The sequence below is a fragment of the Macaca thibetana genome, chromosome 7, assembly GCF_024542745.1.
Source record: "Macaca thibetana thibetana isolate TM-01 chromosome 7, ASM2454274v1, whole genome shotgun sequence".
Lineage (NCBI taxonomy): Eukaryota > Metazoa > Chordata > Mammalia > Primates > Cercopithecidae > Macaca > Macaca thibetana.
The window spans coordinates 135518556-135542806 of record NC_065584.1 but is presented as its reverse complement, the minus strand read 5'-3'; the positions used below and the strand labels follow the sequence as shown (position 1 = coordinate 135542806).

At 43.6% G+C, this 24251-nt stretch overlaps 2 protein-coding genes across 2 annotated transcripts in view; both read left to right on the top strand.

The window, feature by feature from the left end:
* LOC126959039 (aromatase) overlaps positions 1–3126 on the top strand; it is a 33140-nt gene extending 30014 nt beyond the window's left edge. Inside the window, exons 8-9 of the mRNA XM_050797939.1 lie at positions 73–314; positions 1573–3126. Coding sequence (XP_050653896.1) covers positions 73–314; positions 1573–1821 — 491 coding nt within the window. The 3' untranslated portion in view covers positions 1822–3126. The remainder of the gene's footprint in view (positions 1–72; positions 315–1572) is intronic.
* The window catches only part of TNFAIP8L3 (TNF alpha induced protein 8 like 3), a 257866-nt gene that overhangs the window by 106815 nt on the left and 126800 nt on the right, over positions 1–24251 (top strand). The window lies entirely within an intron of this gene.

Genomic DNA, 24251 nt, shown 5'->3' with positions numbered 1-24251 from the left:
ACAGGAGCTTTGATGTCAATCACAGATGGAAACTAACATTACCTTATTTGTCCCTGTTATCTGTTTCCACAGGTGAGAGAGACGTAAAGATTGATGATATGCAAAAATTAAAAGTGATGGAAAACTTCATTTATGAGAGCATGCGGTACCAGCCTGTCGTGGACTTGGTCATGCGCAAAGCCTTAGAAGATGATGTAATTGATGGCTACCCAGTGAAAAAGGGGACGAACATTATCCTGAATATTGGAAGGATGCACAGACTCGAGTTTTTCCCCAAACCCAATGAATTTACTCTTGAAAATTTTGCAAAGAATGTAAGAGCCCTTCCTTAAAGTTGAGCATGCCATTCTTGAAAATGTCAACTGTTAAATCCTCTCTGGTTCTTTGTGTTTGCACCATAAACGTTTCATTTTTCTTACTCATTCCCTCTGCCACCTCACCAGGAGCACACATGTACCCTAGCTTGGAGCAGGGCTCCCGTATTCATCCTCAAGCCTTCAAGGATGCTGGGTCTCCAGCTCTAAGAAGTATCTACATGGTGGCCACAAAATAGGTCAAAATGTGAAAAAGCTGGGCCCTTAATTTGGCTAAAATGAGGTGATTTTTGTTTAACCCAACCAACCTACTTTTCCATTTAAACTTTGTCAGCATGTCATCAGATTCAGCTATAGCACCATCTGAGCAAAGGAAAGTCCACTACTGCTTCAGATGAAAATCAAATGAGACCAGAAGATTTAGTTTTTGCAAAGTGCCTTTGGCTCATCAAATGGCCCCATGAGCAGTAGGTCCCATTCTAAATAGGACTTACTAATTAGAAGAGAGACAGTTTTTCTTTTTTTTATAATTGATGTGTACTAGAGATTCCACCTTCATTAGGTCAAATTTTAGGCAATATGTTTTTCAATCTGAATTACATAAGCAGTTCCCTAAGTGCCCTTTTTTCAATTTGCATATGGTGTAGAAACATGATGCTAAAATTAATTAAGTACTCCAATTCATCTTGTTTCTACATGGGCAATCCAGATAATGCCATGTAAATCAGTAAACTGATCAACAAAAATTTGTTGAACATCTACTATATGCCAGGCACTAAGTCCAGATGTGGACAAGACAGATGTGGTCTCATTAATTTTCTGCATAACTAAAGTTAGTTAGATGCTTGGCACTGAATAGGCCAGGAATCTACATCTTTGCTTGCCTTTGTCTCTTATATGGTATCACAAAAAATAATCTTTGCCTTAGTGACTTATAAAACAGTAGTAAATCTGTGGCTATTCCACAGAGTTACCTGATTATACTAACACTTGCTGTAATAAGATGGTTTGCATTACTTTACCCCAGCACATGAAAGGCAAAACTGGGGACTCTCTGAGGTTGGGTTGGATCACAAGGGGTGAATCAAACAGGACAGAGAAAGGGCTTGAGTTCCAGTTGTTCATCTGAGGGGCTGGAGGGCATTGTGGCTGATAACCACGACACAGTGTTCTGACTGACCCATGTTTTCAGAATGAATCAAACAGAGACTGAGTGACTCTAGCCTTTAATATTCTGGCTGTCTGATCATTTTCACAGGTTCCTTATAGGTACTTTCAACCATTTGGCTTTGGGCCCCGTGGCTGTGCAGGAAAGTACATCGCCATGGTGATGATGAAAGCCATCCTCGTTACACTTCTGAGACGATTCCATGTGAAGACATTGCAAGGACAGTGTGTTGAGAGAATACAGAAGATACACGACTTGTCCTCGCACCCAGATGAGACTAAAAACATGCTGGAAATGATCTTTACCCCCAGAAACTCAGACAGGTGTCTGGAACACTAGAGAAGGCTGGTCAGTACCCACTCTGGAGCATTTCTCATCAGTAGTTCACATACAAATCATCCATCCTTGCCAATACTGTCATCCTCACAGTGAACACTCAGTGGCCCACTGCATTTTATAGGCATATTTCATATGGGTTGTCACCAAGCTGAGTGCTATTGGTCATCTGCTCCTGTTCATACCAGAGAACCAGACTACAAGAGAAAAAGCAAAGGCCAAGAGTTTGAGGGAGAAATAGTCAGTGAAGAAACTATCCGTAAAGGCCCGATTCCACCAAATGTGCTTTGAGAAGGATAGGCCTTCATTAACAAAATGTATGTCTGGTTCCCCACTAAAGCTCTACTGCCTCAACCCAAGGTGATTTTTATGTCTGGGGCAGAAACACTCAAGTTGATTAGAAAGACCAGCTCAATGTCAGGGTACCTGGGGCCAAACACAACTGCTAGTGTGAATTTAAATACTTTAATTTTTTTTTCTGTGGAGGCGGAACAGTAACATTCATAGTCTTTGGAGAAATGCTTAGAAATTCAGCATTTGACCCTTCCTGTGAATTAAGCCCAATTAATTCCTGTTTGTCCACATATGATCTGTCTGTGGCAAAAGTTAAATCAGAGGAAATTCTTTCCCAGTCTGTCAATTTATGCCTCAGCCACTTGCCTATACTACAATTCGTTGTATTACCTGTAGATTCAAGTAATACAAACTAATTTAGTAATAGCCTGGGTTAAGTATTATTAGGACCCTGTGTCTGCTGTAGAAAAAAAATTCGCATAATGCACTTCAAATAAAAATCCTTTTGGCATGTTTCCATTTTTGCTTAGCTCAATTAGTATGGCTAACCAAGAGATAACTGTAAATGTGACATTGATTTGCTCTTACTACAGCTTCAGTGACTGGGGGAGGAAAAGTCCCAACCCAATGGGCTCAAACTTCTAAGGGGTGCTCCTCTCATCCCCTTATCCTTCTCCCTCGACATTTTCTCCCTCTCTTTCTTCCCATGACCCCAAAAGCCAAGGGCAATAGATCAGAAAAGAACGTGGTCAGAGTAGAACCCCTGAAGTATTTTTTAATCCTACCTCAAAATTTAACAGTTACCTGAGAGATTTAACATTATCTAGTTCATTGAATCATTGTATGTGGTTGTGGATAAAATGCATACCTTGGAATTCGCTTTCTAAAGGAAATCAAATATGAATGGAGGAACTTTTCAAACACCACTTTACTTGTGTTATATAGCCAATATAACTATCTCTACTGAATGTCATTGAAAAACTGAAAAATTAAACTTATTTACAAGTAGGTAAATATTTGTCATTGAATCCATTGCCATCCCATTTGACTATTCTTTTCATCCTACTGTATAGTAATAAGGCAACAGCTGAGTATAAGATGAAAGTGTAATCTCCCTGAAAGCAGGAGCTATTTTCTTTCTTTTGTAATCCATCTGCATCCCCATCTCCCCATCCTGTCTCCCTGTATTCTCTCCCAAGCTCAGTTCTGAATAGGCACTCCTGCTCAGAGATACTCCCAACTGATGCAGAAACCAAATAAAGCGGTAGGTATTCCAAGAATTCAAGAATGGATATGAGTAAAAAATAAAACGTTTAGTTGAGCTTGGAATTATTTGGATCATCTATATAGCCTAAAAATATATGGACTATGCCTGTGTACCTGAATATGTCTATAGTCAGCTCGAGACAATCATCCAAATAATTTAGACCCCTGAAAGCAAGGCCAGGATTTGCGATTTAATGTGTCCAAATTAATTCACTTGAAAATTAGTAACACTCTGTTTACATTGCCTCTGGCTGGAGCTGCATGGTGGAGGAAGTCCAACTTTGGATCCATGTACTTCGCCTATCCAATACACTTGGGACATTTATGTATATTTTATCTGTATATATGAAGCCAAGGTCTGTGTCTACACAGTCAAAGTGAAATGAAAGTTTGATATAGTTGTACATAGATAACTATTTTGCAGATACAAAAATATCCTAGGGAAAAACTGGGAGTGGAGGGGTGGGGGGTGGAAATGAGGGATATGGGGGAGGGACAGGAAGAGGGGAAGTGTTGGTTTAAATGATCCAAACAAACTCTCCCAGAATCAAATACCTGGGTAGTTGTTCAACTTTCATTCTGCTTAGCCTGTATAGACAAACCCCATATGTTTGTAAGGCTTGGCCTAGGAATTTTGGAATACCATTGGCTTTTCAGTAGGCTGATGAACATGTATTTGAAAATTCTATTATCTCTTCAGAATTTTGCCTCACTGTTAAGTGCTTAACTGTCACTCTTGAATGTGCAATGTGCTGTGGATTCCATTTTCATCAGTTCTCAAAGAACTGAAATGTGTAAATTATCAGTGAAATGCATGCATATAAGGGCTCTATCATTATCAAATTGTAAGGACAATTGTCCCCTTCTATATCTCTGGGCATACTAGACAGCCCCATGCCTTCATTGAGATCCCATTTTCCCTCTCAAGTGGAAAATAATCACATCCAGCAAGCTCTCTCATTATTGAGAAATACCACTTGGAAATTGCCACTTTTTATTCCTAAGCAGCACCTTTCACTGCTAATGGTGCTAATATTCCACAAAAGCATGTGCCATTGGCCCACTGAAGGATGGAGGGACCCTTTTCAATCTGTATCAGCTGGGCTCTGGGACTGAATCTCTCACCTATTCTTGCAGAAGGACATACTAATTAAACCTTATCAAAGTAGTAAGTCAAATGGAGCATATGATGCTTTCAGTTGCTCTTAGCTCAAAGAACAAAGTCAAGGGCTTAACCCTTCACGGCTCAATTCTGTCAGGGCTTACCTGTTTCAAATTCTTCATTTCCTTTCTGCAGCTTTTAGCAGGTATTGGCCTATTCTAGGAAGTCAATGACCATAACCCTGTTTCTACCAGGTCAACAAGACAATGGAATGTATTTAGACAGGGCAACCCCCATTCATCAAGTCCAGTCCATTAAGTATACTCTACCCCTCTCTCTTCCATCAAGAATACATTTCAAAGTGCAAAACAAATAAGAGTCATAAGAAAACAACGATAATTATCATAAGAATAACCTCGAATCCACTGTGATTTATAACAAAAAGCAAATGTTTCACAAACCTCAGTATTTTAATTTGTTAGCAAAACATTTCTTGCAAAGAAGGTCTTGATTAGAAGGTATGGCAGCTGAGTGCCTGTGGTCCAGGTAATTTTTAAAGTTCCTTTCAGCACTGCGACTCCATAAATAGGGAGGCAGTGGAGCCCTGAATCTGGGCTCAGCCTTTTTGTAAGAATATGCTTTGGGCAAACTGTTTCATTTCTCCATATCACAGTTTTCTCATCAATCCAATGTGGATAATAATTATCTTATAAGCATTGCTATGAGGATTGCAAGAAATAATTTCTGTGAAGCCCTTTAGCACAGTGCTGGTACACAGCAGCCTCTCACTGAGCATAGGGCATGATAATGACAAGCTGAGTAATTAGGCTGAATCATGATCTCCTCAAACCTCTTATTGTGCAGTAGAGGGCGGCAGGAGATGATGTGCCAGATGCTTCTATTATCTCACATTAGGCTTCATGACAACCTTCCCATCAGTATGAATGCCTCAGTAATCCCTGCAGCCTTTTTATAAGACAGAGTCCCAGGGAGTTTGGGGACTTGCACCCAAGCACTCAGCTAGTAAAGGAGCAACCTAGATTCAAGTCCATCTCTCATTCCAAAGCCCTTGTCCCCTCTCTCGTGCCATCTTTTTGCAGCAGGACTAACCTGCTGAGAGGCTGGGGAGTCTCATTCCACTTGCCCAGCTCTCTCACCATGTGATGCTGGGTAAACCCCTTTTAAGGGCTGCTCATTCCCCATCTCATTGCCCAAGGAATATGAAGCAAGGAATATCTCAGTTTCTTCATCTATGAAATATGGATGATTTTACCTGCCTTCCCTACTTCCCAAATGTGTTTCAAGTTACCTTCTCAAAAGAGATCGAGGAAAGTGCTGTAAAAGTTTAGTTACTATAAAATGGTAGTAGTATTAATGAGTGTATTCCAACAGCTGCCTCAATAAGAAATTATCAGATTCCATTTGGCCATTACCTGACCATCAGGAACATTTCTAGCTTCACACAATTTCAATTCATTTCAGATTTGTCACTGCATTAAAAAATAAGGAGTGGATTTTATAGTCATTTTCTATAAACACACAGTGTGCAAGGCAGACTGCATGATGGCCATAAAATTGCCTACATTTTGGCCAAATTGGCAAATGCTAATAAGTCTATTATGATTGACAGCTATTATGCAATTTCTTCTTCTGGCAAGGATTTCATATATGAATGAAATATTCAGTCCCTTACATAGTTATTTCCAGTGGGGATAAGCTAGGGGTTTGGTGTGGAGGAGGCAAAACCAGACACATGGGCACAAAGCTTTCCTCTTCTAGCCTAGTTAAGCCTGGATAGATGAAGAACTAAGGGTTGTGAAAGTACATTCATTCTTTCAGGCCAGGAAAACAGTAACTGTAGGTACTTTCTTGCTACATTAAGCCCTTTTAACAATCATGTCATTTACTTCTCTCAACAATACTGTGAGGTGGTTATTACTCTCCCCCATCCATCCATCCATTTTTATTCCTTTGCTACCTGCTTGGTAGGGTTTCCCTCCCCTACCCACATATACCCTAACACATATGGCCAGTGTCTCAGCTTCTATTATCAAAAACTGCTCCCGAAACATTTTTTTAAAACTCCTTGGGAGGCTGAGGTGGGAGGATTGGTTGAGCTCAGAAGTTCGAGATCAAAGTGAGCTATGATAGTACCACTGCACTCCAGCTAGGATGACAAAATGACACCCTATCTCAAAATAAATAAATAAATAAATAAATAAATAAATAAATAAATGTGTCTACCTAAGTTATAAAGCATAGCTAAGTTTCAAAATGTCATCCTCCCTTACAGTAAAAGTTTTTGGTTTTCTAGGGAATTGCACAAAAGCTTGATAGGCAAGCTCGGCTTGTGGGAGGAGAGGAGGAGAGAAAGGAGATGGTACCTTCCAGATACCCCTAATTGGTCAACAATTTAGGTATTGATATTGGAGGAATTTAGGTATTGGGAAACTAGGGAATTCTGTCTCCTATCATAACACACCAGCCACTCCACCATGGGAATAAGTCCAAGAACAGTGACTTGAGATTTTGCCCTGTCTCTCCAACCAACAGCTAGGGGTGAGTCAAACCGATTCTACTGATTCAGCTATGTTATGCAACCAAAGTAAACTGATACATATGTGTTCTCTAGTCATCCACGTTTTACTCATCTCCATGTCTGGCACACAGCATGCTCTCAGTACATTTCTGTTAAATGAATGAAAGAGTGAATCTTTAAACCAGTAAGAGAAGTTAGTACTATCAAATTCCTAAGAATAGGCACCACATGTACACATTCTAAAACGCGGCCTTTGCAGTCTACTAAGTGCCACTGGAGGACAGTGAATGATCAATCCACACACTTAAGCAAGAAAAACATGGCCAAGTCAGGGAAACCGGATAATCTTGGTCAGGGGTACTGGCAGTTGGGGGTGGATATTCCTGCTTGTTGGGAAATTGGAGGAGATGAACTTTGGACTCCTGCAACTGAAGATTCCACAAGCCAATGGGTTTGTTCCCCTCTCTACAACCGGTTGGTGAGGATTTAGACATTTTCTAAGTTAAACCAAAAAGCTGGCTTTGGGGAACACATAGCCTCAAAGGGGCCATCTTTCAGAAGAATCTCTTTTAGCTTAATAATCAGCCCATACTCATAAGGGTCGCAAATATATGGTATTTTGTGTTTAATAATCACATTTGATGCCCATTGGTTGCCAGGATAGGTAACACTATGCCTATTTACAAGGCTAATTCATTTACAAATGAATTTAAAAAGCACATTTCATTCTATTTTAATGCAATTGTTCCTGGTTCTCCTTCTTAGGTCTCATTCTAACCTCTCCCAACAGCCTGTATTTCTACTTCTCACAGGTCTTTTGTGGCTTCTTCCATAATGAATCCTCTCAGTAGTTCTTCCCTTCTGCAGTTCACCTCGGCCTGTCTCAGGACCAGCTCTGAGGACTGTGCTCTGGGGAAACTCCAGCCTGTCTCCCAGCCCCAGGCTTGCCATCTTGCCCCTATTGTTGAATGCCATCCCAGCAAACCTGGGCTGTGTTTGCTTTGTGTCCTCCTCTTTCTTCTACCTCTGCAGATCCATCTTCCGTATTTCCCTCATTCCCTCCTGAGCCTCCTGTTTTCTACTTCCCCTTTCTCTTACCATCTGCACTCACCATCCTGAATTGCTCTGGCTGAGGTCAACCTTTTATTCTGAGCTGGTGAAGTGCAGGCAGCTACCCTCCTTTCATCACGACAAACTCTTGTGTAGATGAGATGTAGCCCTTCCTCCTTATATTTGTTTCCTAAAACTGCTGCCACAAATTACCACAAACTGGGTGACTTCAAACAGCACAAATGTATTCTCTTTTAATTCTGAAAGCCAGAAGCCTGAAATCAAGGTGTCGGCAGGGCCACACTCCCTTGGAGAGGGATTCTCTGGGAGAATCCTTCCTTGCTTCTTTGAGCTTCTGGTGGCTGTAGGCCATTCTTGGTTTCCTTGGCTTGTGGCTGCATCACTCTAATCTCTGCCTCTGTGGTCACATTGCCTCCTCCTCTTCTGTTTGTATCTTTCCCTCTTCTGTCTCAAATTTCCCTCTGCCTTCTCTCCTAAGGACACAGCATTTGATATAGGGCCCACCCAATATTCCAGGATGATTTTATCTCAAGGTTTTTAGTCTACATCTGCAAAGATCCTTTTGTCCAAATCAGGTCACGTTCACGGGTTCAAGGATTTGGATGTGAACTTATCTTTTGGGGACCCCCTTTCGACCCACTGCGCCCCCAGAACAGACTGGCACTTCTCGATTTTTAAAGCAGTAATTCCTAAGCTTTAATGTGTGAATCACCTAGTGATTTTGATACAATTCAAGTTCTGACTCCATGGGTGTGGATAGGGCCTGAGGTTCCGCATTTCTAACAAGCTCCCAGGTCACACTGATGCTGACATTTTGAGGAGCAAGGTGAGCCAAAATGTGTAGCTGTGTGATCCCCAGAGCAGTCACAGCAGCACCACCTGGGAGCTTGTTGTAATAGGAATGCCCAGGCCCCATCTGGACCTACTGAGTCCAAATCTGCACTACAACAGGATCCTCACACACTCTAGTTGCATGTTAAAGGCTGAGAAGCGCTCATCTAGTCTAGAAGGTTTTTTTAACCCTCATGCTTTATACCTAAGACCCCACTTGATTACACTCTGAACTCTATCTTCATGGAATCTTCAGCCTCGTTGGGGCAGCTCTTCTGCAACCCTGCACAGATTATAACTCCTCTGTGCCCCTAAGTGGAAGCCCTTGGAAGGCAATTAACAACGTCTTCCCTTGAACACTGTTCTATTGCATAAATGTCCCCAACCTGCACCCCAAACCAAGTAGCCATGTGTCCCAAGACTGCTAATTCCATCAAGCCACAACAGTTGTGACACATATGGAAGCTACCAAACAGGATTTTATCCTGCTCAAATAAGTCACTAGAAAATTATCCCTGTAATCCTGGTTTGTTTGTTTGTTTTCAATACAGTGATCAATTAAAAGTGCTTTTTCCAGCCAGGTGTGGTGGCTCACGCCTGTAATCCCAGCACTTTTAGAGGCCGAGGCGGGCAGATCACCTGAGGTCAGGAGTTCGAGACCAGCCTGGCCAACACAGTGAAACCCCATCTCTACTAAAAACACAAAAATTAGCTGGATGTAGTGGCAGGTGCCTGTAATCCCTGCTACTTGGGAGGCTGAGGCAGGAGAATTGCTTGAACCCAGGAGGCAGAGGTTGCAGTGAGCCGAGATCGCACCACTGCAACCCAGCCTGGGTGACAGAGTGAGACTCCGTCTCAAAAAAAAAAAAGAAAAAAAGTGCTTTTTCCACTCTTCTGAAGTTCCCATCAAACTCTTTAGTCGTAAGGATTCAAAATATGAAAATGTGTCTCTCTTCTTTCATCCCAGTGAACTAAGAATGGATGTTCCCACAATTAAAAGCTTCTGTTAGGTATCTGCCATCATTACTTATGTGGTTTCTTTATTCATAGAATTTCCTCTGGAGGGGACCCTCCTGCCACCCTACCTCCTATTATGTAGGAGATACATAATTAGGCAAAGCCTGAACTTGGTCAACTTAGAATTAAATTCTACTATTTACCAGCTGTGTGTCTTGGGGCAAGTTGCGTAACCTCCTACAGCCTAGTTTTCCTCAGCTGTGAAACACACGCCCCACAGGATTCTTCCATTAGGTACATCTTCAGTATTAGCACCCAGCATGTAAGGGGCAGCAACAAGGTTCAGAGAGTGTCTGTTTCCTTTCTTTGATCTTCCTTTGGTCCTCTTCTCTTCACATGGCTCTTAGGAAAATGAAGATGCCAATTACATATTTTTGTTTTCTTCCTCCTCCTCCTTCTCCCTGGCCTAGAGATCTTTCAAATTATTCATTTGAAAAGAAGACTGTCCCTGATCTTGTCTTAAAAAGTGCACGTATACTTTTGTCCACCTCAAAAGAAAACTATGTCAACTGAGAAAAAGAAAAAACTTTGAAACCAGTTTTATAAGTTGTCAGAATGAATTTAGGAATTTTCTACTGCTTAAATAACTCCATCTTATAACAGAAATAATTTATTTTTGACCTATTAATCATTTATTTCTTCAACAAACATTTATTGCCACATACTATGTGCTGGACCTGGTTCTTAGTGCCTATACCTTTGCACCCTATATGTCAAAACAGAAAACAAATAAAGCAACAAATAATGAAACAGATCATTTCAGATAGTGGCAAGGGCTATGAAGCAAATAAACTGGGTAATGAGATAGTAATGGGGGAGGTGGCTCTATTTTGGAATTAGGTGCTCAGGTAAGGCCTCCCTGACATACTGAAGTTAAGATCAAATTGACAAAGAATAGCCAGTCAAGATCTAGAGAAGAAAGTTCCAGGTAGCGGGAGCAGCACGTGAGAAGGCCCTCACGTGAGATCAAGCTTGGAATATTTGAGGGTGTATATTTGAGGTGGAATATTTGACACAGGCAGGGTGGCTGCAGTGTCATGATCAGAGGGAACATGAAATGAGGTAAAGCTGGCAAGATGGACAAACCACACTGGGTCATGAGAGTCTCAGAAGCTGGATTTTAAATAGAAAAAGTTGCTGGATCTGGCTCATTCTAGCTCACGAGATCCACTTGTTAAGTTTTCAGGGTTTTAAGAGCTGATTAATGTCAAATTGATAGCTTGAAATTGGCCATAGTGGGAGTATTTACACCATGATAATTGGCAAATACAACAAACCCAGGTTCTTCTCCCAGATCTCTCCTCCAAGAGAGCCAGTTGTTAAACACTTAACAGAATACCACTGGTGTATGTGCAATTTAAGTGCAGTCAGAACTCACTAGAGGGTTTAAGACGGAGGATGTTATAACATAATTTATGTTTTAAAATAATCCCTCTGGCTGCTGTGTAGGGAATGGCTCTGAAGGATAAGAGGGAAGCTAGGGTGGGTGTGGGAGGGGCAATAAGAGAGACTTGAACCCAGTTTTTCTGACTTGAAATCCTGTGTTCATTTTACTGTCACACAAGACAGACAGAACTGATGCCTGCACTTAGTATTCTTTTTCTCTTTAAACTTTTGCTCTATAACCAGCTTTCTTCCTCACTTAAAATTACCATCAGACCAGACCACATCTGAATGTCTCAAATGAGTCAGAGCCTCAAAGACCCTCATATAGATTCTGGAAATAAAAATGACTAAGGTTCATTAGGATGAAAGAACAGCACCTTTTCTTCCCAGAAATTAATCATATCTCAGGGTTTCAGGGAAATTCTTTATATGATTTTACTACGTTCATAGCTTAATGGAACTTTCTGGCTAGAGTGGGCACAATCCACCATCTACAAACCCCGAGGTCTTAGAAGTTAAGAATGTTTTGCGTATGGCCACACAGCTCTTTGGGGCAACACGAGGACTGGAAGCTCGGCCTCGCTCTTCTCAGTCCAGGCTGTGCTCACAAAGCTCTAGCTTTCCCTGCCAGCAAGCTCAGGCCACTGGCTGCCAGCTGTAAGGTTGTTTGCTGCCTCTGCAGTGGTGCCACCACCCCAGGGATGGGGTTAAAATCCCAGTTCAGCCCTGGAGGCCGCCTCCCAGCACAGGGCCCTGCCAGCCTGGTTCTGGCCCTCTCTCCTGAACCATAAAGCAAGACCACATCTCAGCCTGCCTGTGCAAGGCAAGGCAGAAATGGCAAAAGACGCCTTGCCCATTGATGAAGGCAGCTGATTGCTTCGGCATTTCCCTCCTCCGTGGTCTGGACGCGGGCCAGCCTTGGTCTAGTTGGCCTATATTCAAGTTACTTTTCTTTTCCTGATGAACTATGGTTCTATTCATTGTGGGGGAAATTGGAGGAAATGAATTGGTACATAAGTTTTCAAGTCATCTTTGTGTTTCTAAGGGACTGGCATCGAGCTCTCAGTAATAACACAGTCGTGAGTTGCACAGATGGGAAGACGTAACCCTCTCTTTTTTTCCCTTTTTAAAAACTTTTTAATTGTGATAAAATATACATAACATAAAATGTACCATCTTAACCATTTTTAATACAGCTCAGTGGTACTTGTACGTTCACCTTGCTATATACCACTCACGCCAGAACTTTTTCATCTTGCAAAACTAAAATTCTGTAACCACCAAACATTTCCATTTTTCCTCCCTCCCAAAACCCTGACAACCACCATTCTATTTTCTGTCTCTGTGAATTTGATGACTCTAGATACCTCATGTAAGTATAATCACATAGGATTTGTCCTTATTGGCTTATTTCACTTAGCACAATGTCCTCAAGTTTCACCCATGTTGTGACATATGTCCAGATAGCCTTTCTTTTTAAGGCTGAATAATGGTTCATTGTATACATATACTATATTTTGTTTTCCATTAATCTGTCTATAGGCACTTGGGCTGTTGTGAATAATGCTGCTACAAACATTCATGTACAAACATCTCTTCAAGTCCCTGCTTTCAACTATTTTAGATATATAGCCAGAAGTGGAATTGCTAGATCATACACTACTAACTCTATTTTTCATTTTTTTGAGGAACTACCATACTGTTTTCCATAATGGCTATACCAATTTATACTCCCACCAACAGTGCAATTTTCTGTTTGTTTTTGTTTCCTTAAATAGTAGCCAGCCTGATGGGTGTGAAGTGGTTGAAAATTGACTTTTTTCTTTTTTTAAGAGACGAGGTCTCACTCTGACACCCAGGCTGGACTGCAGTGGTGCAGTCATAGTTCACCGCAGCCACGAACTCCTGGGGTCCAGCTATTCTCCCACCTCAGCCTCCCAAATAGCTAGAAATACAGGTAGGAGTCATCATGTCCAGCTAATTAAAAAAAAAATCGTATAGACAGAGTCTCCTGTTGCCCAGGCTGATCTAGATAGAGGTAGCTATGCCCAGCAGCCAGACTAGGCAAGAAACTGGTGAGATGTCACTGTTATAGCTAAACCCCTGCCTTCCTTAGCTGGACTCCTCAGACCTGGCTACACAGCCTGGCTTCCATCTCTCTTGTCCAAACAACTGATCCTGTAGCCTCTACTTCGACTTGAAAAGCTACTTCCCATAGCCACCGTTAGGACTCCGTCTTTTACCCCACATCCTTTAAATGTTGAGGATTAACCACAGCTCTAAATAGTTTGTATGTATGTCCCAGAAGCCAAGTTCATTTACATTTATTTTGAGGAAGAAATTCTTTATGAGTGATGTACATATATTGTGTGGTTTCTTGGAAAATGATACACGTCTGCAAAGTAATTATTTTATCATCTGGCTAAAACCGTTTATTTGCTAATCCATGGTCTTAAATAACCTGTTTCAGTTCATATTACTGAGGTACAATTTATAGAGACAAAGTGGAGCCAAGAGTTTAGGGTGTTTTGCTGTGATTGAGGGATAGATTAGGAAAGGTGCCCTGAACCTGGCCACAAATGCAGGTGCAGGTGCAAATGCATAGACCCTAGAAAGCACAGGGAAGATTATAAAGTGAGAGGAAGACCCTGTTCCAAGTGCCCAGCTCACACTCTTGCCCATTCCTGTCTCTGACCCCTCTTCCACTGGCTCTCCCCTCTCTACCCCCAGTTCCTAGACCTGTGGTCTGTGCCTCCATCATCCCTTACCTCTCCTCCAAATTTGTCTCATCCCATGATTTAGACAGGGCAGCAGATGTGGAATGACCACGGTGGGGAAAACGGCTGGATGAAGCTGGAGGATGTGGGCTGAAGAACCTGGAGGGCATGTCACATAGGGAAAGCAGGTGGGAGGAAGAGAGTGGGTTACGTGATGGGACAGAGGAGGGACAAGAAAGCTAGATTCACACCAGGACCCTCTGAAGCATGTGTGCCAGAGACTTGGCATATTGGCCAGAACTTCTAGACCACTGGATCGTCTGCATGACACAGACAAACCCGACAAGCCCATGGAAGCCAGATCCTAAACCACAGGGCTGCCCCAACATCGAGCGGCAAATGGCATTATTTAGGAGCCCCGTTACCCTTGGAGGTCTCAGCTAGATTTTGAAACATATATATAAAGTTTTCCAATTAGTTGCTTCACATAATTTTTCACTGGCTCTCTTACCTACACCTGAATTGACATAGGATAATCCTAAAATTATGTTGTTAGTTTACACATATCTAAAAGATTCCATTACAATTCTTTTCATAAGTCTCAAATGATTAAATGTAATCATTTAATGTAATATAATCATTACATATCACTGTAATGATAAAGTTTATTAATGTATATCAAGGGTTCTCACCAGCTACCAGGCCTCATATTCTTTCAGGAGGGTTGATTATTGTCTTCCCAGGGTGCTGGACATGGTACCTGGATTATATCTCTGTTGTAATTAATCCTCTAATGCTTGGCTGGTATCTATAATTTTAGTGCTTTACAATAAAGAAACGTGTATCCCTATTCACTATGCTGAGGAAGACTCCTATCTAAGGCTGAGTCTCCAGTTACCGGGGACTAGTGCTGCTCAGTTCCTATGCTGCAGCTACTGGTACTGCAAATCCCTCACTGTGGTACAATCACACTTGATCCACATGTGACCCACATGTGAAATGCATTTTATTACATATGATTTTGGAGTTGAGCTAAGTGCGAGGTGTGATGTGGTGTAGCGTTTAGGGGTTGTAACTCCTAAGAGGAAGGGGCAGAACACAGGGCAACTATGCCAAGGACACCCAGGGGACATGCAGGAACTTCGTCTTTGATTTAAAAAAAAAAAAAAAAAAAAAGCAAGCCTGATCAGGACAACAAGGACTCTTTTCAAATTGTGACCCAAGTGACTGATTAGAACCACAACTATGTGTGCCTTCAAAAACCCTCTGAGACAATCTCATCATGTAGTTGTAACTACACTGTGACTACACTTTAATTTCATCATAACTTTCACTGTCTCTAGCGGTGTCTGGGGTCCTTGATTACTTTAATATAGGCACTAGTAGCATGAAGTGCTCTGTGAACACAGGAAGTTAGGAAATCATTGGAACACATGGAGTCTTTTAGGCCAGTGGCCTCTGTCATGCACAGCCCAACACTATTTCTTATTCATCTCTCTTCAAAACTGTCCACTAAAGGCAATTTCAAAAAAAAAAAAAAAAAAAAAGCCATTCTGAAATTGTTCCAAGCAGTGGCAGCATCATTAGAATAACAGTACGATCCCTAAATTTAAGGTAGAAGTTCTGGTATGTCTACTGAAAACCAATATCATTCCATTAAAATCACACTTCATTCAGGGGGTTAGGACTGTCTTTTCCTTCACATTTTCAGGGTGTTTCCAAACAAGAGGATCATTTTGAAGCCAGATTGCTAATGTACCTAAAACATTACACATAATGTGAAATCCTTATTTTCTAATTTAAAAAATGTAATTCACCTTGTAGCTGAAATCAAAACAGAAACAGATGAAATGCAGTTATTAAAATTCAAAGCTGAAAATAAGTGGAAAATAGGAAAGATAGGTGATGAGCTGGCTACTGTCTCATAAGAGCCAGCCCCTGTTTGTGGCCATTTCTGGACATGTTTTTCTCAATAAAGTAACATGGATGTGGGCTTTTAGGGTGAGTATAGTAGAGTTTTATAAAAATGTTGTAATGTGCTATTGTTCCTGTACCTTTTACTGTCTGGTATCCTGAGCATGTTCAAGTTTAAAGTAAGAAAACAATAGTCCTAGTGATGCCGAGAAACTCAATTATTCCTCAGAGTGCCATGGTCATCTGCACACAAAATGTATCTTTAATGTGACTGTGTCATTTGTAAAGTTGACAAATAAAGTGCTATGAATACTCCTCTCCTCTTTGTGGAAACTGTCTATTTGTTAAAAATTATGATCCCCACTGATGTCCTTCATCTCCAGAGAATACAGAAGTAAGAGTGGCTTAGACCAGGTCTTCTCAAAGTGTACCCATAGGCTAGGGCCAGTCTGCAAACTGTTTGAGGGTTCCTGGTGAGATAAACATAGATATGAGTCAGAGTCTAGAAAGTTTATAGCAATTTGACAACAGCCACATCATTAAGCACACCACCAGAGGACTTGTCTCATGGAAAAGAGTAGAGGCGGGGCATGGTGGCTTACACCTCTAATCCCAGCACTTTGGGAAGCCAAGCCGGGGGTGGATCACATGAGGTCAGGAGATCGAGACCATCCTGGCCAACATGGTGAAGCTCCATCTCTACTAAAAATACAAAAATTAGCTGGGCTGGTGGCATGTGCCTGTAATCCCAGCTACTTGGGAGGCTGAGGCAAGAGAATCGCTTGCACCTGGGAGGCGAAGGTTATAGTGAGCTGAGATCACACCACTGCACTCTAGCCTGGGTGACAGAATAAGACTCTGCTGAAAAGAAAGAAAAAAAGAAGAGAAGAGTAGAGAAGGGAAGGGAAGGGAAGGGAAGGGAGGAAAGAAGGAAGGAAGGAAGGAAGGAAGGAAGGGAAGGAAGGAAGGAAGGAAGGAAGGAAGGAAGGAAGGAAGGAAGGAAAGAAAGGAGTAGAGACTACTTTCGGTGGTCTTCATTTCATTTTCTAATAATTTATTTTTATTGCATTTTTTAAAGTGTCAGTTCCTATGGGTTGAAAACTAAGAAAAATAATTTGTCCTTCACCCCAGGAACCCTGCCTTAGGCTCTGCTGAGGCTGAATATATGTGTATATATGGGTGCTCCAAAGTAAATACAAAAATTATCTGGAAAGTCTTGTTTCTTTAGAAAATACCAGGGTTGAACATGAGGTCACATTAATAGCAATAGCCGTGTACAGCTGGTTCTACCTCCCACCCCTGCTGGCACAGGAACTCCAGCCCCCACAACATTTCCCTTGGGAATTTCTGGGCTCCTCAGGCATCCACTCCTGGACCACAACAATTTTATGTGCCTCCCCAGAGTTCCTTGGCTCCAGTTTTTCTGGGAACTTCAGCCATTTGCTCAATGGAAAGTGCCGGCAGCTCCCTTCCCCTCACTTCTTGATAGCTCTCGCTGTCTCCTCCGTCCTGTGTTTGGACTTGTCAGGAAGTGACAGGCAAGCTGGCCTCAACACCAAGAAGCACAGCCTAGTTTCTTTCTGAACCATAAGATTCCCATTCTCAGGGAACAGGGCCTGGGGACCTCATACAACGGTGGCTCAGGTTGGGGGGCAGGGTGGGCAGCTGGAGTTAGCAAGTTGTCTGGCCACGGGGGGGATGCAGGTGAGCAGGGCTGGAGACGTGGTATGGGGACTGGGGAGGAGCTTTGGGGAGAGAATGTGAGATCCAGCGAGGAGACCTGCTTAGAGGAATCTTTAAAGAGCTTACATTTAAAGAGCTTACAGGTAGAGATTTCAGATCGAAGGACCATTAGACGTCGTGTAGTCTAATGCCTTCTTTTACAAATTAGGACACAGGTTCAGAGAGGACACCTGCCGCTGGAGTAGGTGACCCTTGGACAAGAACCCAGAGTCCCCTGAATGGTGTTCCAATGTTTTTAAAGATGATCTTTAATTTCCCACCGTCCTCCTCCAAGCCCCACTGTTTCCACCCCACATCCAGTTACTACACAAACTAGCTTTGCCAGGACAGCAACCAATTTTAACCAGCCCATCCTAAGACATTCCTATCTGTCAGAGCCCAGGTCCCAGTTTGGGGTTACGGCAATTCACCACTCCCCTACAATTACGGAAGCCCAAGCAGCAGCCGGGGCTTCACTCAGCCTCACTCTCTCCTCCAGGGTGCTCTTGCAAGGAGTCGGAGAGAGCCCTGTTATGCTCACATCCGCCAGCAGGGGGCAGACAGGGAAAAGGTTTACCGGCTTTGAAGCCAGGCAGCTCCCTGTGAAGAGGAGTGTGCCTGCTGCCTCGGTTTCTAGCAGCGCTGCTCACTGAACTGGGCTGCCTGCCAGGGGCCAGCAGTAAAAAGCCAGTCAGGTTGGTATTACTGTCTGGTAAAATAAAAATACCCCTAAATGCTCATTTGCTCCATCATTTCAGATTCCCTAATGGCTGGCTCCAATCAGGGCACTTCAGTTTACATCATAACCTGGTCGCTGAAGAGCTGTGACCTTGGGGAAGTTACTCTGTGGCTTCCACGTTTGAAAACGGGGAGAACCATAGTGCCCACCTACTGGGGTTGTTAGGTCAAACAAATTAGAAATTTCTTGCTATGTAGTTGAGTACTCAATACACATAAGCCGGCAATAATACGTGATTTTACTTTATTAACTCATCCTTTAAATAAGCATTTACTGAGCATCTACTATGCTTAAGGCCCTGACCCACGTGTTTAGGAGACCGAAAAATTAATAAGATGCTCCTTCAAAAATGTTACAATTATTTTCTATCATTTATCTATTATCAACACTGTAATCTCTTAAATCTCTTATTTCTTTCTTTTTTTTCTTTCTTTTTTTTTTTTTTTTTTTTTTTTTTTTTTTTTTTTTTTTTTTTTTTTTTTTTTGAGACAGAGTCTCCCTCTGTCGCCCAGGCTGGAGTGCAGTGGCGCGATCTCGGCTCACTGCAAGCTCCGCCTCCCGGATTCACGCCATTCTCCTGCCTCAGCCTCCCAAGTAGCTGGGACGACAGGCGCCCACCAACACGCCCAGCTAATTTTTTGTTTTTTTTGTTTTGTTTTGTTTTGTTTTGTTTTTTTGAGATGGAGTCTCGCTCTGTCGCCCAGGCTGGAGTGCAGTGGCGCCATCTCGGCTCACTGCAAGCTCCGCCTCCCGGGTTCACGCCATTCTCCCGAGTAGCTGGGACTACAGGCGCCCGCCACCTCGCCCGGCTAGTTTTTTGTATTTTTTAGTAGAGACGGGGTTTCACAGTGTTAGCCAGGATGGTCTCGATCTCCTGACCTCGTGATCCGCCCGTCTCGGCCTCCCAAAGTGCTGGGATTACAGGCGTGAGCCTCCGCGCCCGGCCTCTCTTATTTCTTTGATTGCCCTTGTTATGAGGAAGCTCAGCACCAAAGCTGAAGGCCAATCTTTGCTGCTGTTTTGATCCTCAGGACCATCGGCTCTGCATGCTTTTTTTCTGTTGGTTCTCGTATTCCTTTCTATTTTATTTATTAAGTCACAGCATACACTTCTTGCCTGACCTGCTCCATGCCGGGGTCTGGGCTTGCTGCCTTACTGATGGGAAGTCAGAGCGGAGCACTTTAGGGAATGGAAGGCCACTAACCTCCCCCTGCCCCCGCCCCACTCCCCAGCCCCTCCGAAAAAAAAAATTACGGGTAAGGAAGTGACTCATGAGGCCTGAGGGGATGAGAGATGGAGGAGAAACAGCAACAATGAAAACACCTCTGAGAAAGACAGGATGAGAGACTCTGGGGAAAGAAAGAAAACACAGTGAAAGTAAAGACCTTGCCAAGGGCCAGCCCATCGTGTGGGCAGAGAAGAAAAGAAAGGGACGATGTGGAGGTGTGAGCTGAAAAGCACAGGTTCAGAGATAAGTTGCTTTTTGTATCCATTTCAGGAGCAGAGCAAGGGGCAGCGAGGCCAACTAGCGATGTTTCCCATCAAGAGACAGAGAAGGGCAGGGAGCAGAAATCACTGTTTCCGGAGTGGAAAAACACAACTGAGTGTCTGAACCGCGAAAGTCACAGCGTCAGCTGGCTGGACAGCTGAGCGTCCAGGTTTGCCGGCCAGCTCGGGCAGCTGATGCTCATGTCCCCTCACCCCTGAGCCAGTCTGGAGCCAGGATGTAAATAAGTCACCTGCGTATGTTAAAAATATAACAGGACAGCCATTGGCCTTGCTCAGCAACGTTGAAGAGTCCTGCAGATGGAATGGTGCACTTCAAGGAAGAAAAAGTACAAAAGAAAAATTGCTGATTATGGCAAAGGAGAAAACAGGGTGAATCATCTGTTAAGCCTGGGTCAAGAAAATGTCTTGGCCAAACAACTCACCACTTTTCTTTTAAAGACTAAGCAGACCCCACAAAAATGTGCACGTCTGTGGGCCAAAGGGTATGGGCTGGAACCATACATTGGAAACTGCCCCCACTGTCTGCCAATTGCAGAATGGGTGCATACATTGTATTTTGAGACAGCAATGAGAATGAACAAACTTCAACTACATACAACAATGTGGCTGAATCTCACAGCAGAACGTTCTGGTTTCTGTGCCCCCCCCCCAATAATAAAGCAAGTTTCAAATGTATATGTAAAGTTGTTTTAACATTTCTTTATGCCATATAAACCTGTAGTTGTTTTGACTTCTTTGAACCAGTTATAACATCTTACCAGTTCCCTCGTTCAACTAGGGAGTTAAATAAAATCTTTGATATGCATTCATTGTACATTTCCATGAGAACCATTATTTTACTTATTTAAAAAGACTATCCTCTATCACATGGGAAGAGGTCAGGTTCAGATGCATGGTCCCTGGGTTTCCTGAGGAAGGCCCCCTCTTCATTGTACCATGGTCTGCTGGCAGGAGGCCCAGTAGACCTCATAGGGCAGGCGTAAGGCCAGGGCCCAGGTTGGCCTTGTCTTCTGCTTCCTGGCCAGGGTTGGCATGGACAGCGGAAGGCAGGGTGGATTTTGGAAGGAACTCTGCCTGGCCCAAAGGCAATAAACAGTGAGCAGGGAAGGATCCTGGCAAGGCCAGAGCTGCGGGCCCCATCATGGGCTGCCTAGGGGCTGAGGGACCAAACTGGAACTCTGGAATTGGGTGGTGCAAAAAAAGAAAACAATGCAGCTAACTGGGTAAGCGCAAACACAGGATCCTGAAGGACACAGTTTTAGGTTCTTCTTTGCCCCCTTCCTAGTTCTGTGATCTGGGCAAATTAACAAATTCCCCAAGTTTCATTTCTTCCTCTTTAAAAAAACGTTGATGATATCACAGTACCTATTTCCTGGGTGGGGGAAGGGCAGTGTGAAAATTAAGTAAGGTGATACACGTGAGGCTCTTGGTACCACCTCTGCCCTGAACATGTGATAAATGGCAGTTATTTTCATTGTTATTGTCAGCGAGAGACTGCAGCTTCTGGTGGAGGATGCATTGAGTAAGTGCTTGTGGCTCTTGGGTTTTTTGAACTATAGACCACTCTTCGTCACTATTATTTTCCCATGACCTAAAAAAACATTGTAACCCTCCCACGGTGAAGTAAAAAATAGAATGAATCTAAAAAGAAGTCAAGTTATCATTAATTTATCAAAGCAAGAAGTACTTTACAATTCTTAACCACAGGAACAAAGATGCATAAGGAATTTCTTTCTTTTTTTTTTTTTTTTTTTTTGAGACAGGTGTCTCTCTGTCACCCAGGCTGGAATACAGTGGCATGATCTTGGCTCACTGCAACCTCCACCTCCTGGGCTGAAACAATTCTCCCACCTCAGCCTCCACAGTAGCTGGGACCACCAGGCCCAGCTAATTTTTGTATTTTTTGTAGAGGCAGGGTTTCTATATGTTGACCAGGCTGGTCTTGAACTCCTGGGCTAAAGCAATCCGCCCACCTTGGCCTCCCAAAGTGCTGAGATTACAGGTGTAAGCCACCATGCCTGGACAGGAATTTCTTTTAAGAGAAGAAGTAGCTAGTGATGGCAGTCGTAATGGCTGGCATTTATTAAGCATTTGTTCTCTGCCAGGCAGGATGCCCACGAAGCAGCGTGTCCTGTCGTTTCATTCCTCATTTATCACATGCTAAAGGCAACCTCATGAGGGGGTGCATGTTACTGCCTGTTTCTAGTTGGGAAGTGACAAAGAGCTGGGATTTAAACCCAGGCTAAGCCAACCAGCCCCGCTGTGTGTGGAGGAGGCTGAGAAGCCTGATCCTAGATGCTAGGGTGTGAGGGTAGATCTGAGGTGCTGGCAGGACCTCCAGGCAGCACTTTTCAGCCAGAAGTTGAAATGTAGGACTGATGCTAAGGAGAGGTCAGATATGTTATTCATTTAGCATATATTAATGGAGGGCCTATTATGTGCCAGGCACTGTTCTAGACTGAATAAAAGAGGCAAAAATCACTGCTTCCATCGAGCTATAATTCCAGTGGAGGATTTAGATAACAAACATAGTAAATAAGTAAAACACATAGTATGCTAACTAGGGATAAGGTCCATAGAGAAAATTAAAGAGAGAAAGGATTCAGAGAGCCGGGGTGGGGGTGGAGGGTGCAAGTGTACTTAGGGTGGGCAGGGAAGGCTTATTTAGGGGCATTTGTGTAAAACCTGCAGGAGGTGAGGGAATAAGCCATGCAGCTTTTTGGGAGGAGAACATTCTGGATGGTGGGAACAGCAGTGCAAAGGCCCCAAGGTGAGAGAACACTTGGCATGTTTGAGGAGCAGCAGGAGGCCATTGTGGCTGGACCAAAGTGGACAAGGGCACGCATGTCAGAGACGTGTCAGAGACAGGCAGGAGGTGCAGACCCAGAGGGGCCTTCTATGCTGAGTGACTCGAGGGTGGTCCTGAGCAGACCAAATACACCGGCTGGCTTAGGCAAAAGAACTACTCTGGCCACTTCACAGACAGTGAAGTCTAGTGGGGAAGGGGTGACACAGGAAATCACTCAGAAGCCACTTACAGTAGCTCAGACAGGAGACGGTGGTAGCTGGAGCAGCGTGGCAAGCGACTTCGGGGAGCAGTAATGAGATTCTGGGATTTGGGAGTCTTCAGAAACCTTTGAGACTGTCCTTTGAGGGGTGTTCCCATGTGGGGCCTGATCCCAATAACCTTTCTTGGAAAGCCCTCTCCTGGTGTCTCCAGGATAATAGAACACATCACCCATGAAAAGGAGCCTTTCTGGCCCCTGCCAAGTGTCCGGGCACAGGGCCAGCTTTTTCTCTATCCCCCAGGGATTCTGGGCCCCTCTCTAAGACATGAACAGTGACAGGTAATGAGCACTGAAAGCCCCTTAACTTTCCCTCAGATTTTCCTCAGAAACGAAGCAAATGCCACCAGGAGCAATGTTCCAGTTTCTATTGTTGTGTTAAAAACACCCTAAAACTTTACGACATAAAGCACTATGTTCTTATGCTCTCGGATTCTGTGGGTCAGTAACTCTAAGAGGGTACCACGGGGTGGCTTGTCTCTGCCCCATTATGTCTGGACCCTCAGCTGGGAAAGTTCAATGGCTGGGAGTGATGGATGACAGAGTCTGGCATCACCTGGAGGTGTCCACGCTCACGTTCTGGCTGTCGGCTGGCATCTCCGCTGGCTACTGGGCAGAACATCTACACTTGGCCTCTCCCTATGGTCTCCTTGTGTAGGGTGGTGTGGGTGTCCTCCACACCACAGTGGCTGGGTCTGGAAGGCCTGTGTTATGTGCATGAGAACTGACCCTGCAGCAGCCACCTGGCAAGCAACAGAGATAACAGAAAACAAAATTGCCACACTGCAGATAGCAAGACAAAGAGGTGGAAAGTACTGGGGGCCCGAATTAACCTGGGGCACTCTACCTCAAATTTCCTGTTTGGTGAAATCAAATACATTTTCTGCATTGCTTAAACCAGTTCAAGTTGGGGTTTTCTGTTATTGTCACTAAAGGCAGCATAACTGATACAGCGCTCTTGATCTGCCAGGTCTCTGGTGGGCTGCATACTCTGGGGAAGGAAGCCAGGGCTGGAGCATCACCACCCACGACAACCGACATCCTGCTGCCAGCAGACAGCTGCTGCCTCCTGGGGCAGCTGGGGTCAGGGGTCCCTATGGTTGTTCATGCATGAGCCGTCAAGACGTGATTCTCGGTATCTTCCCCCTATAAAGGCAAAGAATCGATTCTTTGCAATTCTCAAGAACTCACACCCAGGGGATGGAGGCGGGGGTGTGTGGGGAGTAGTTCTGATGTGTGGTAACTTGACAGTGATGAAACA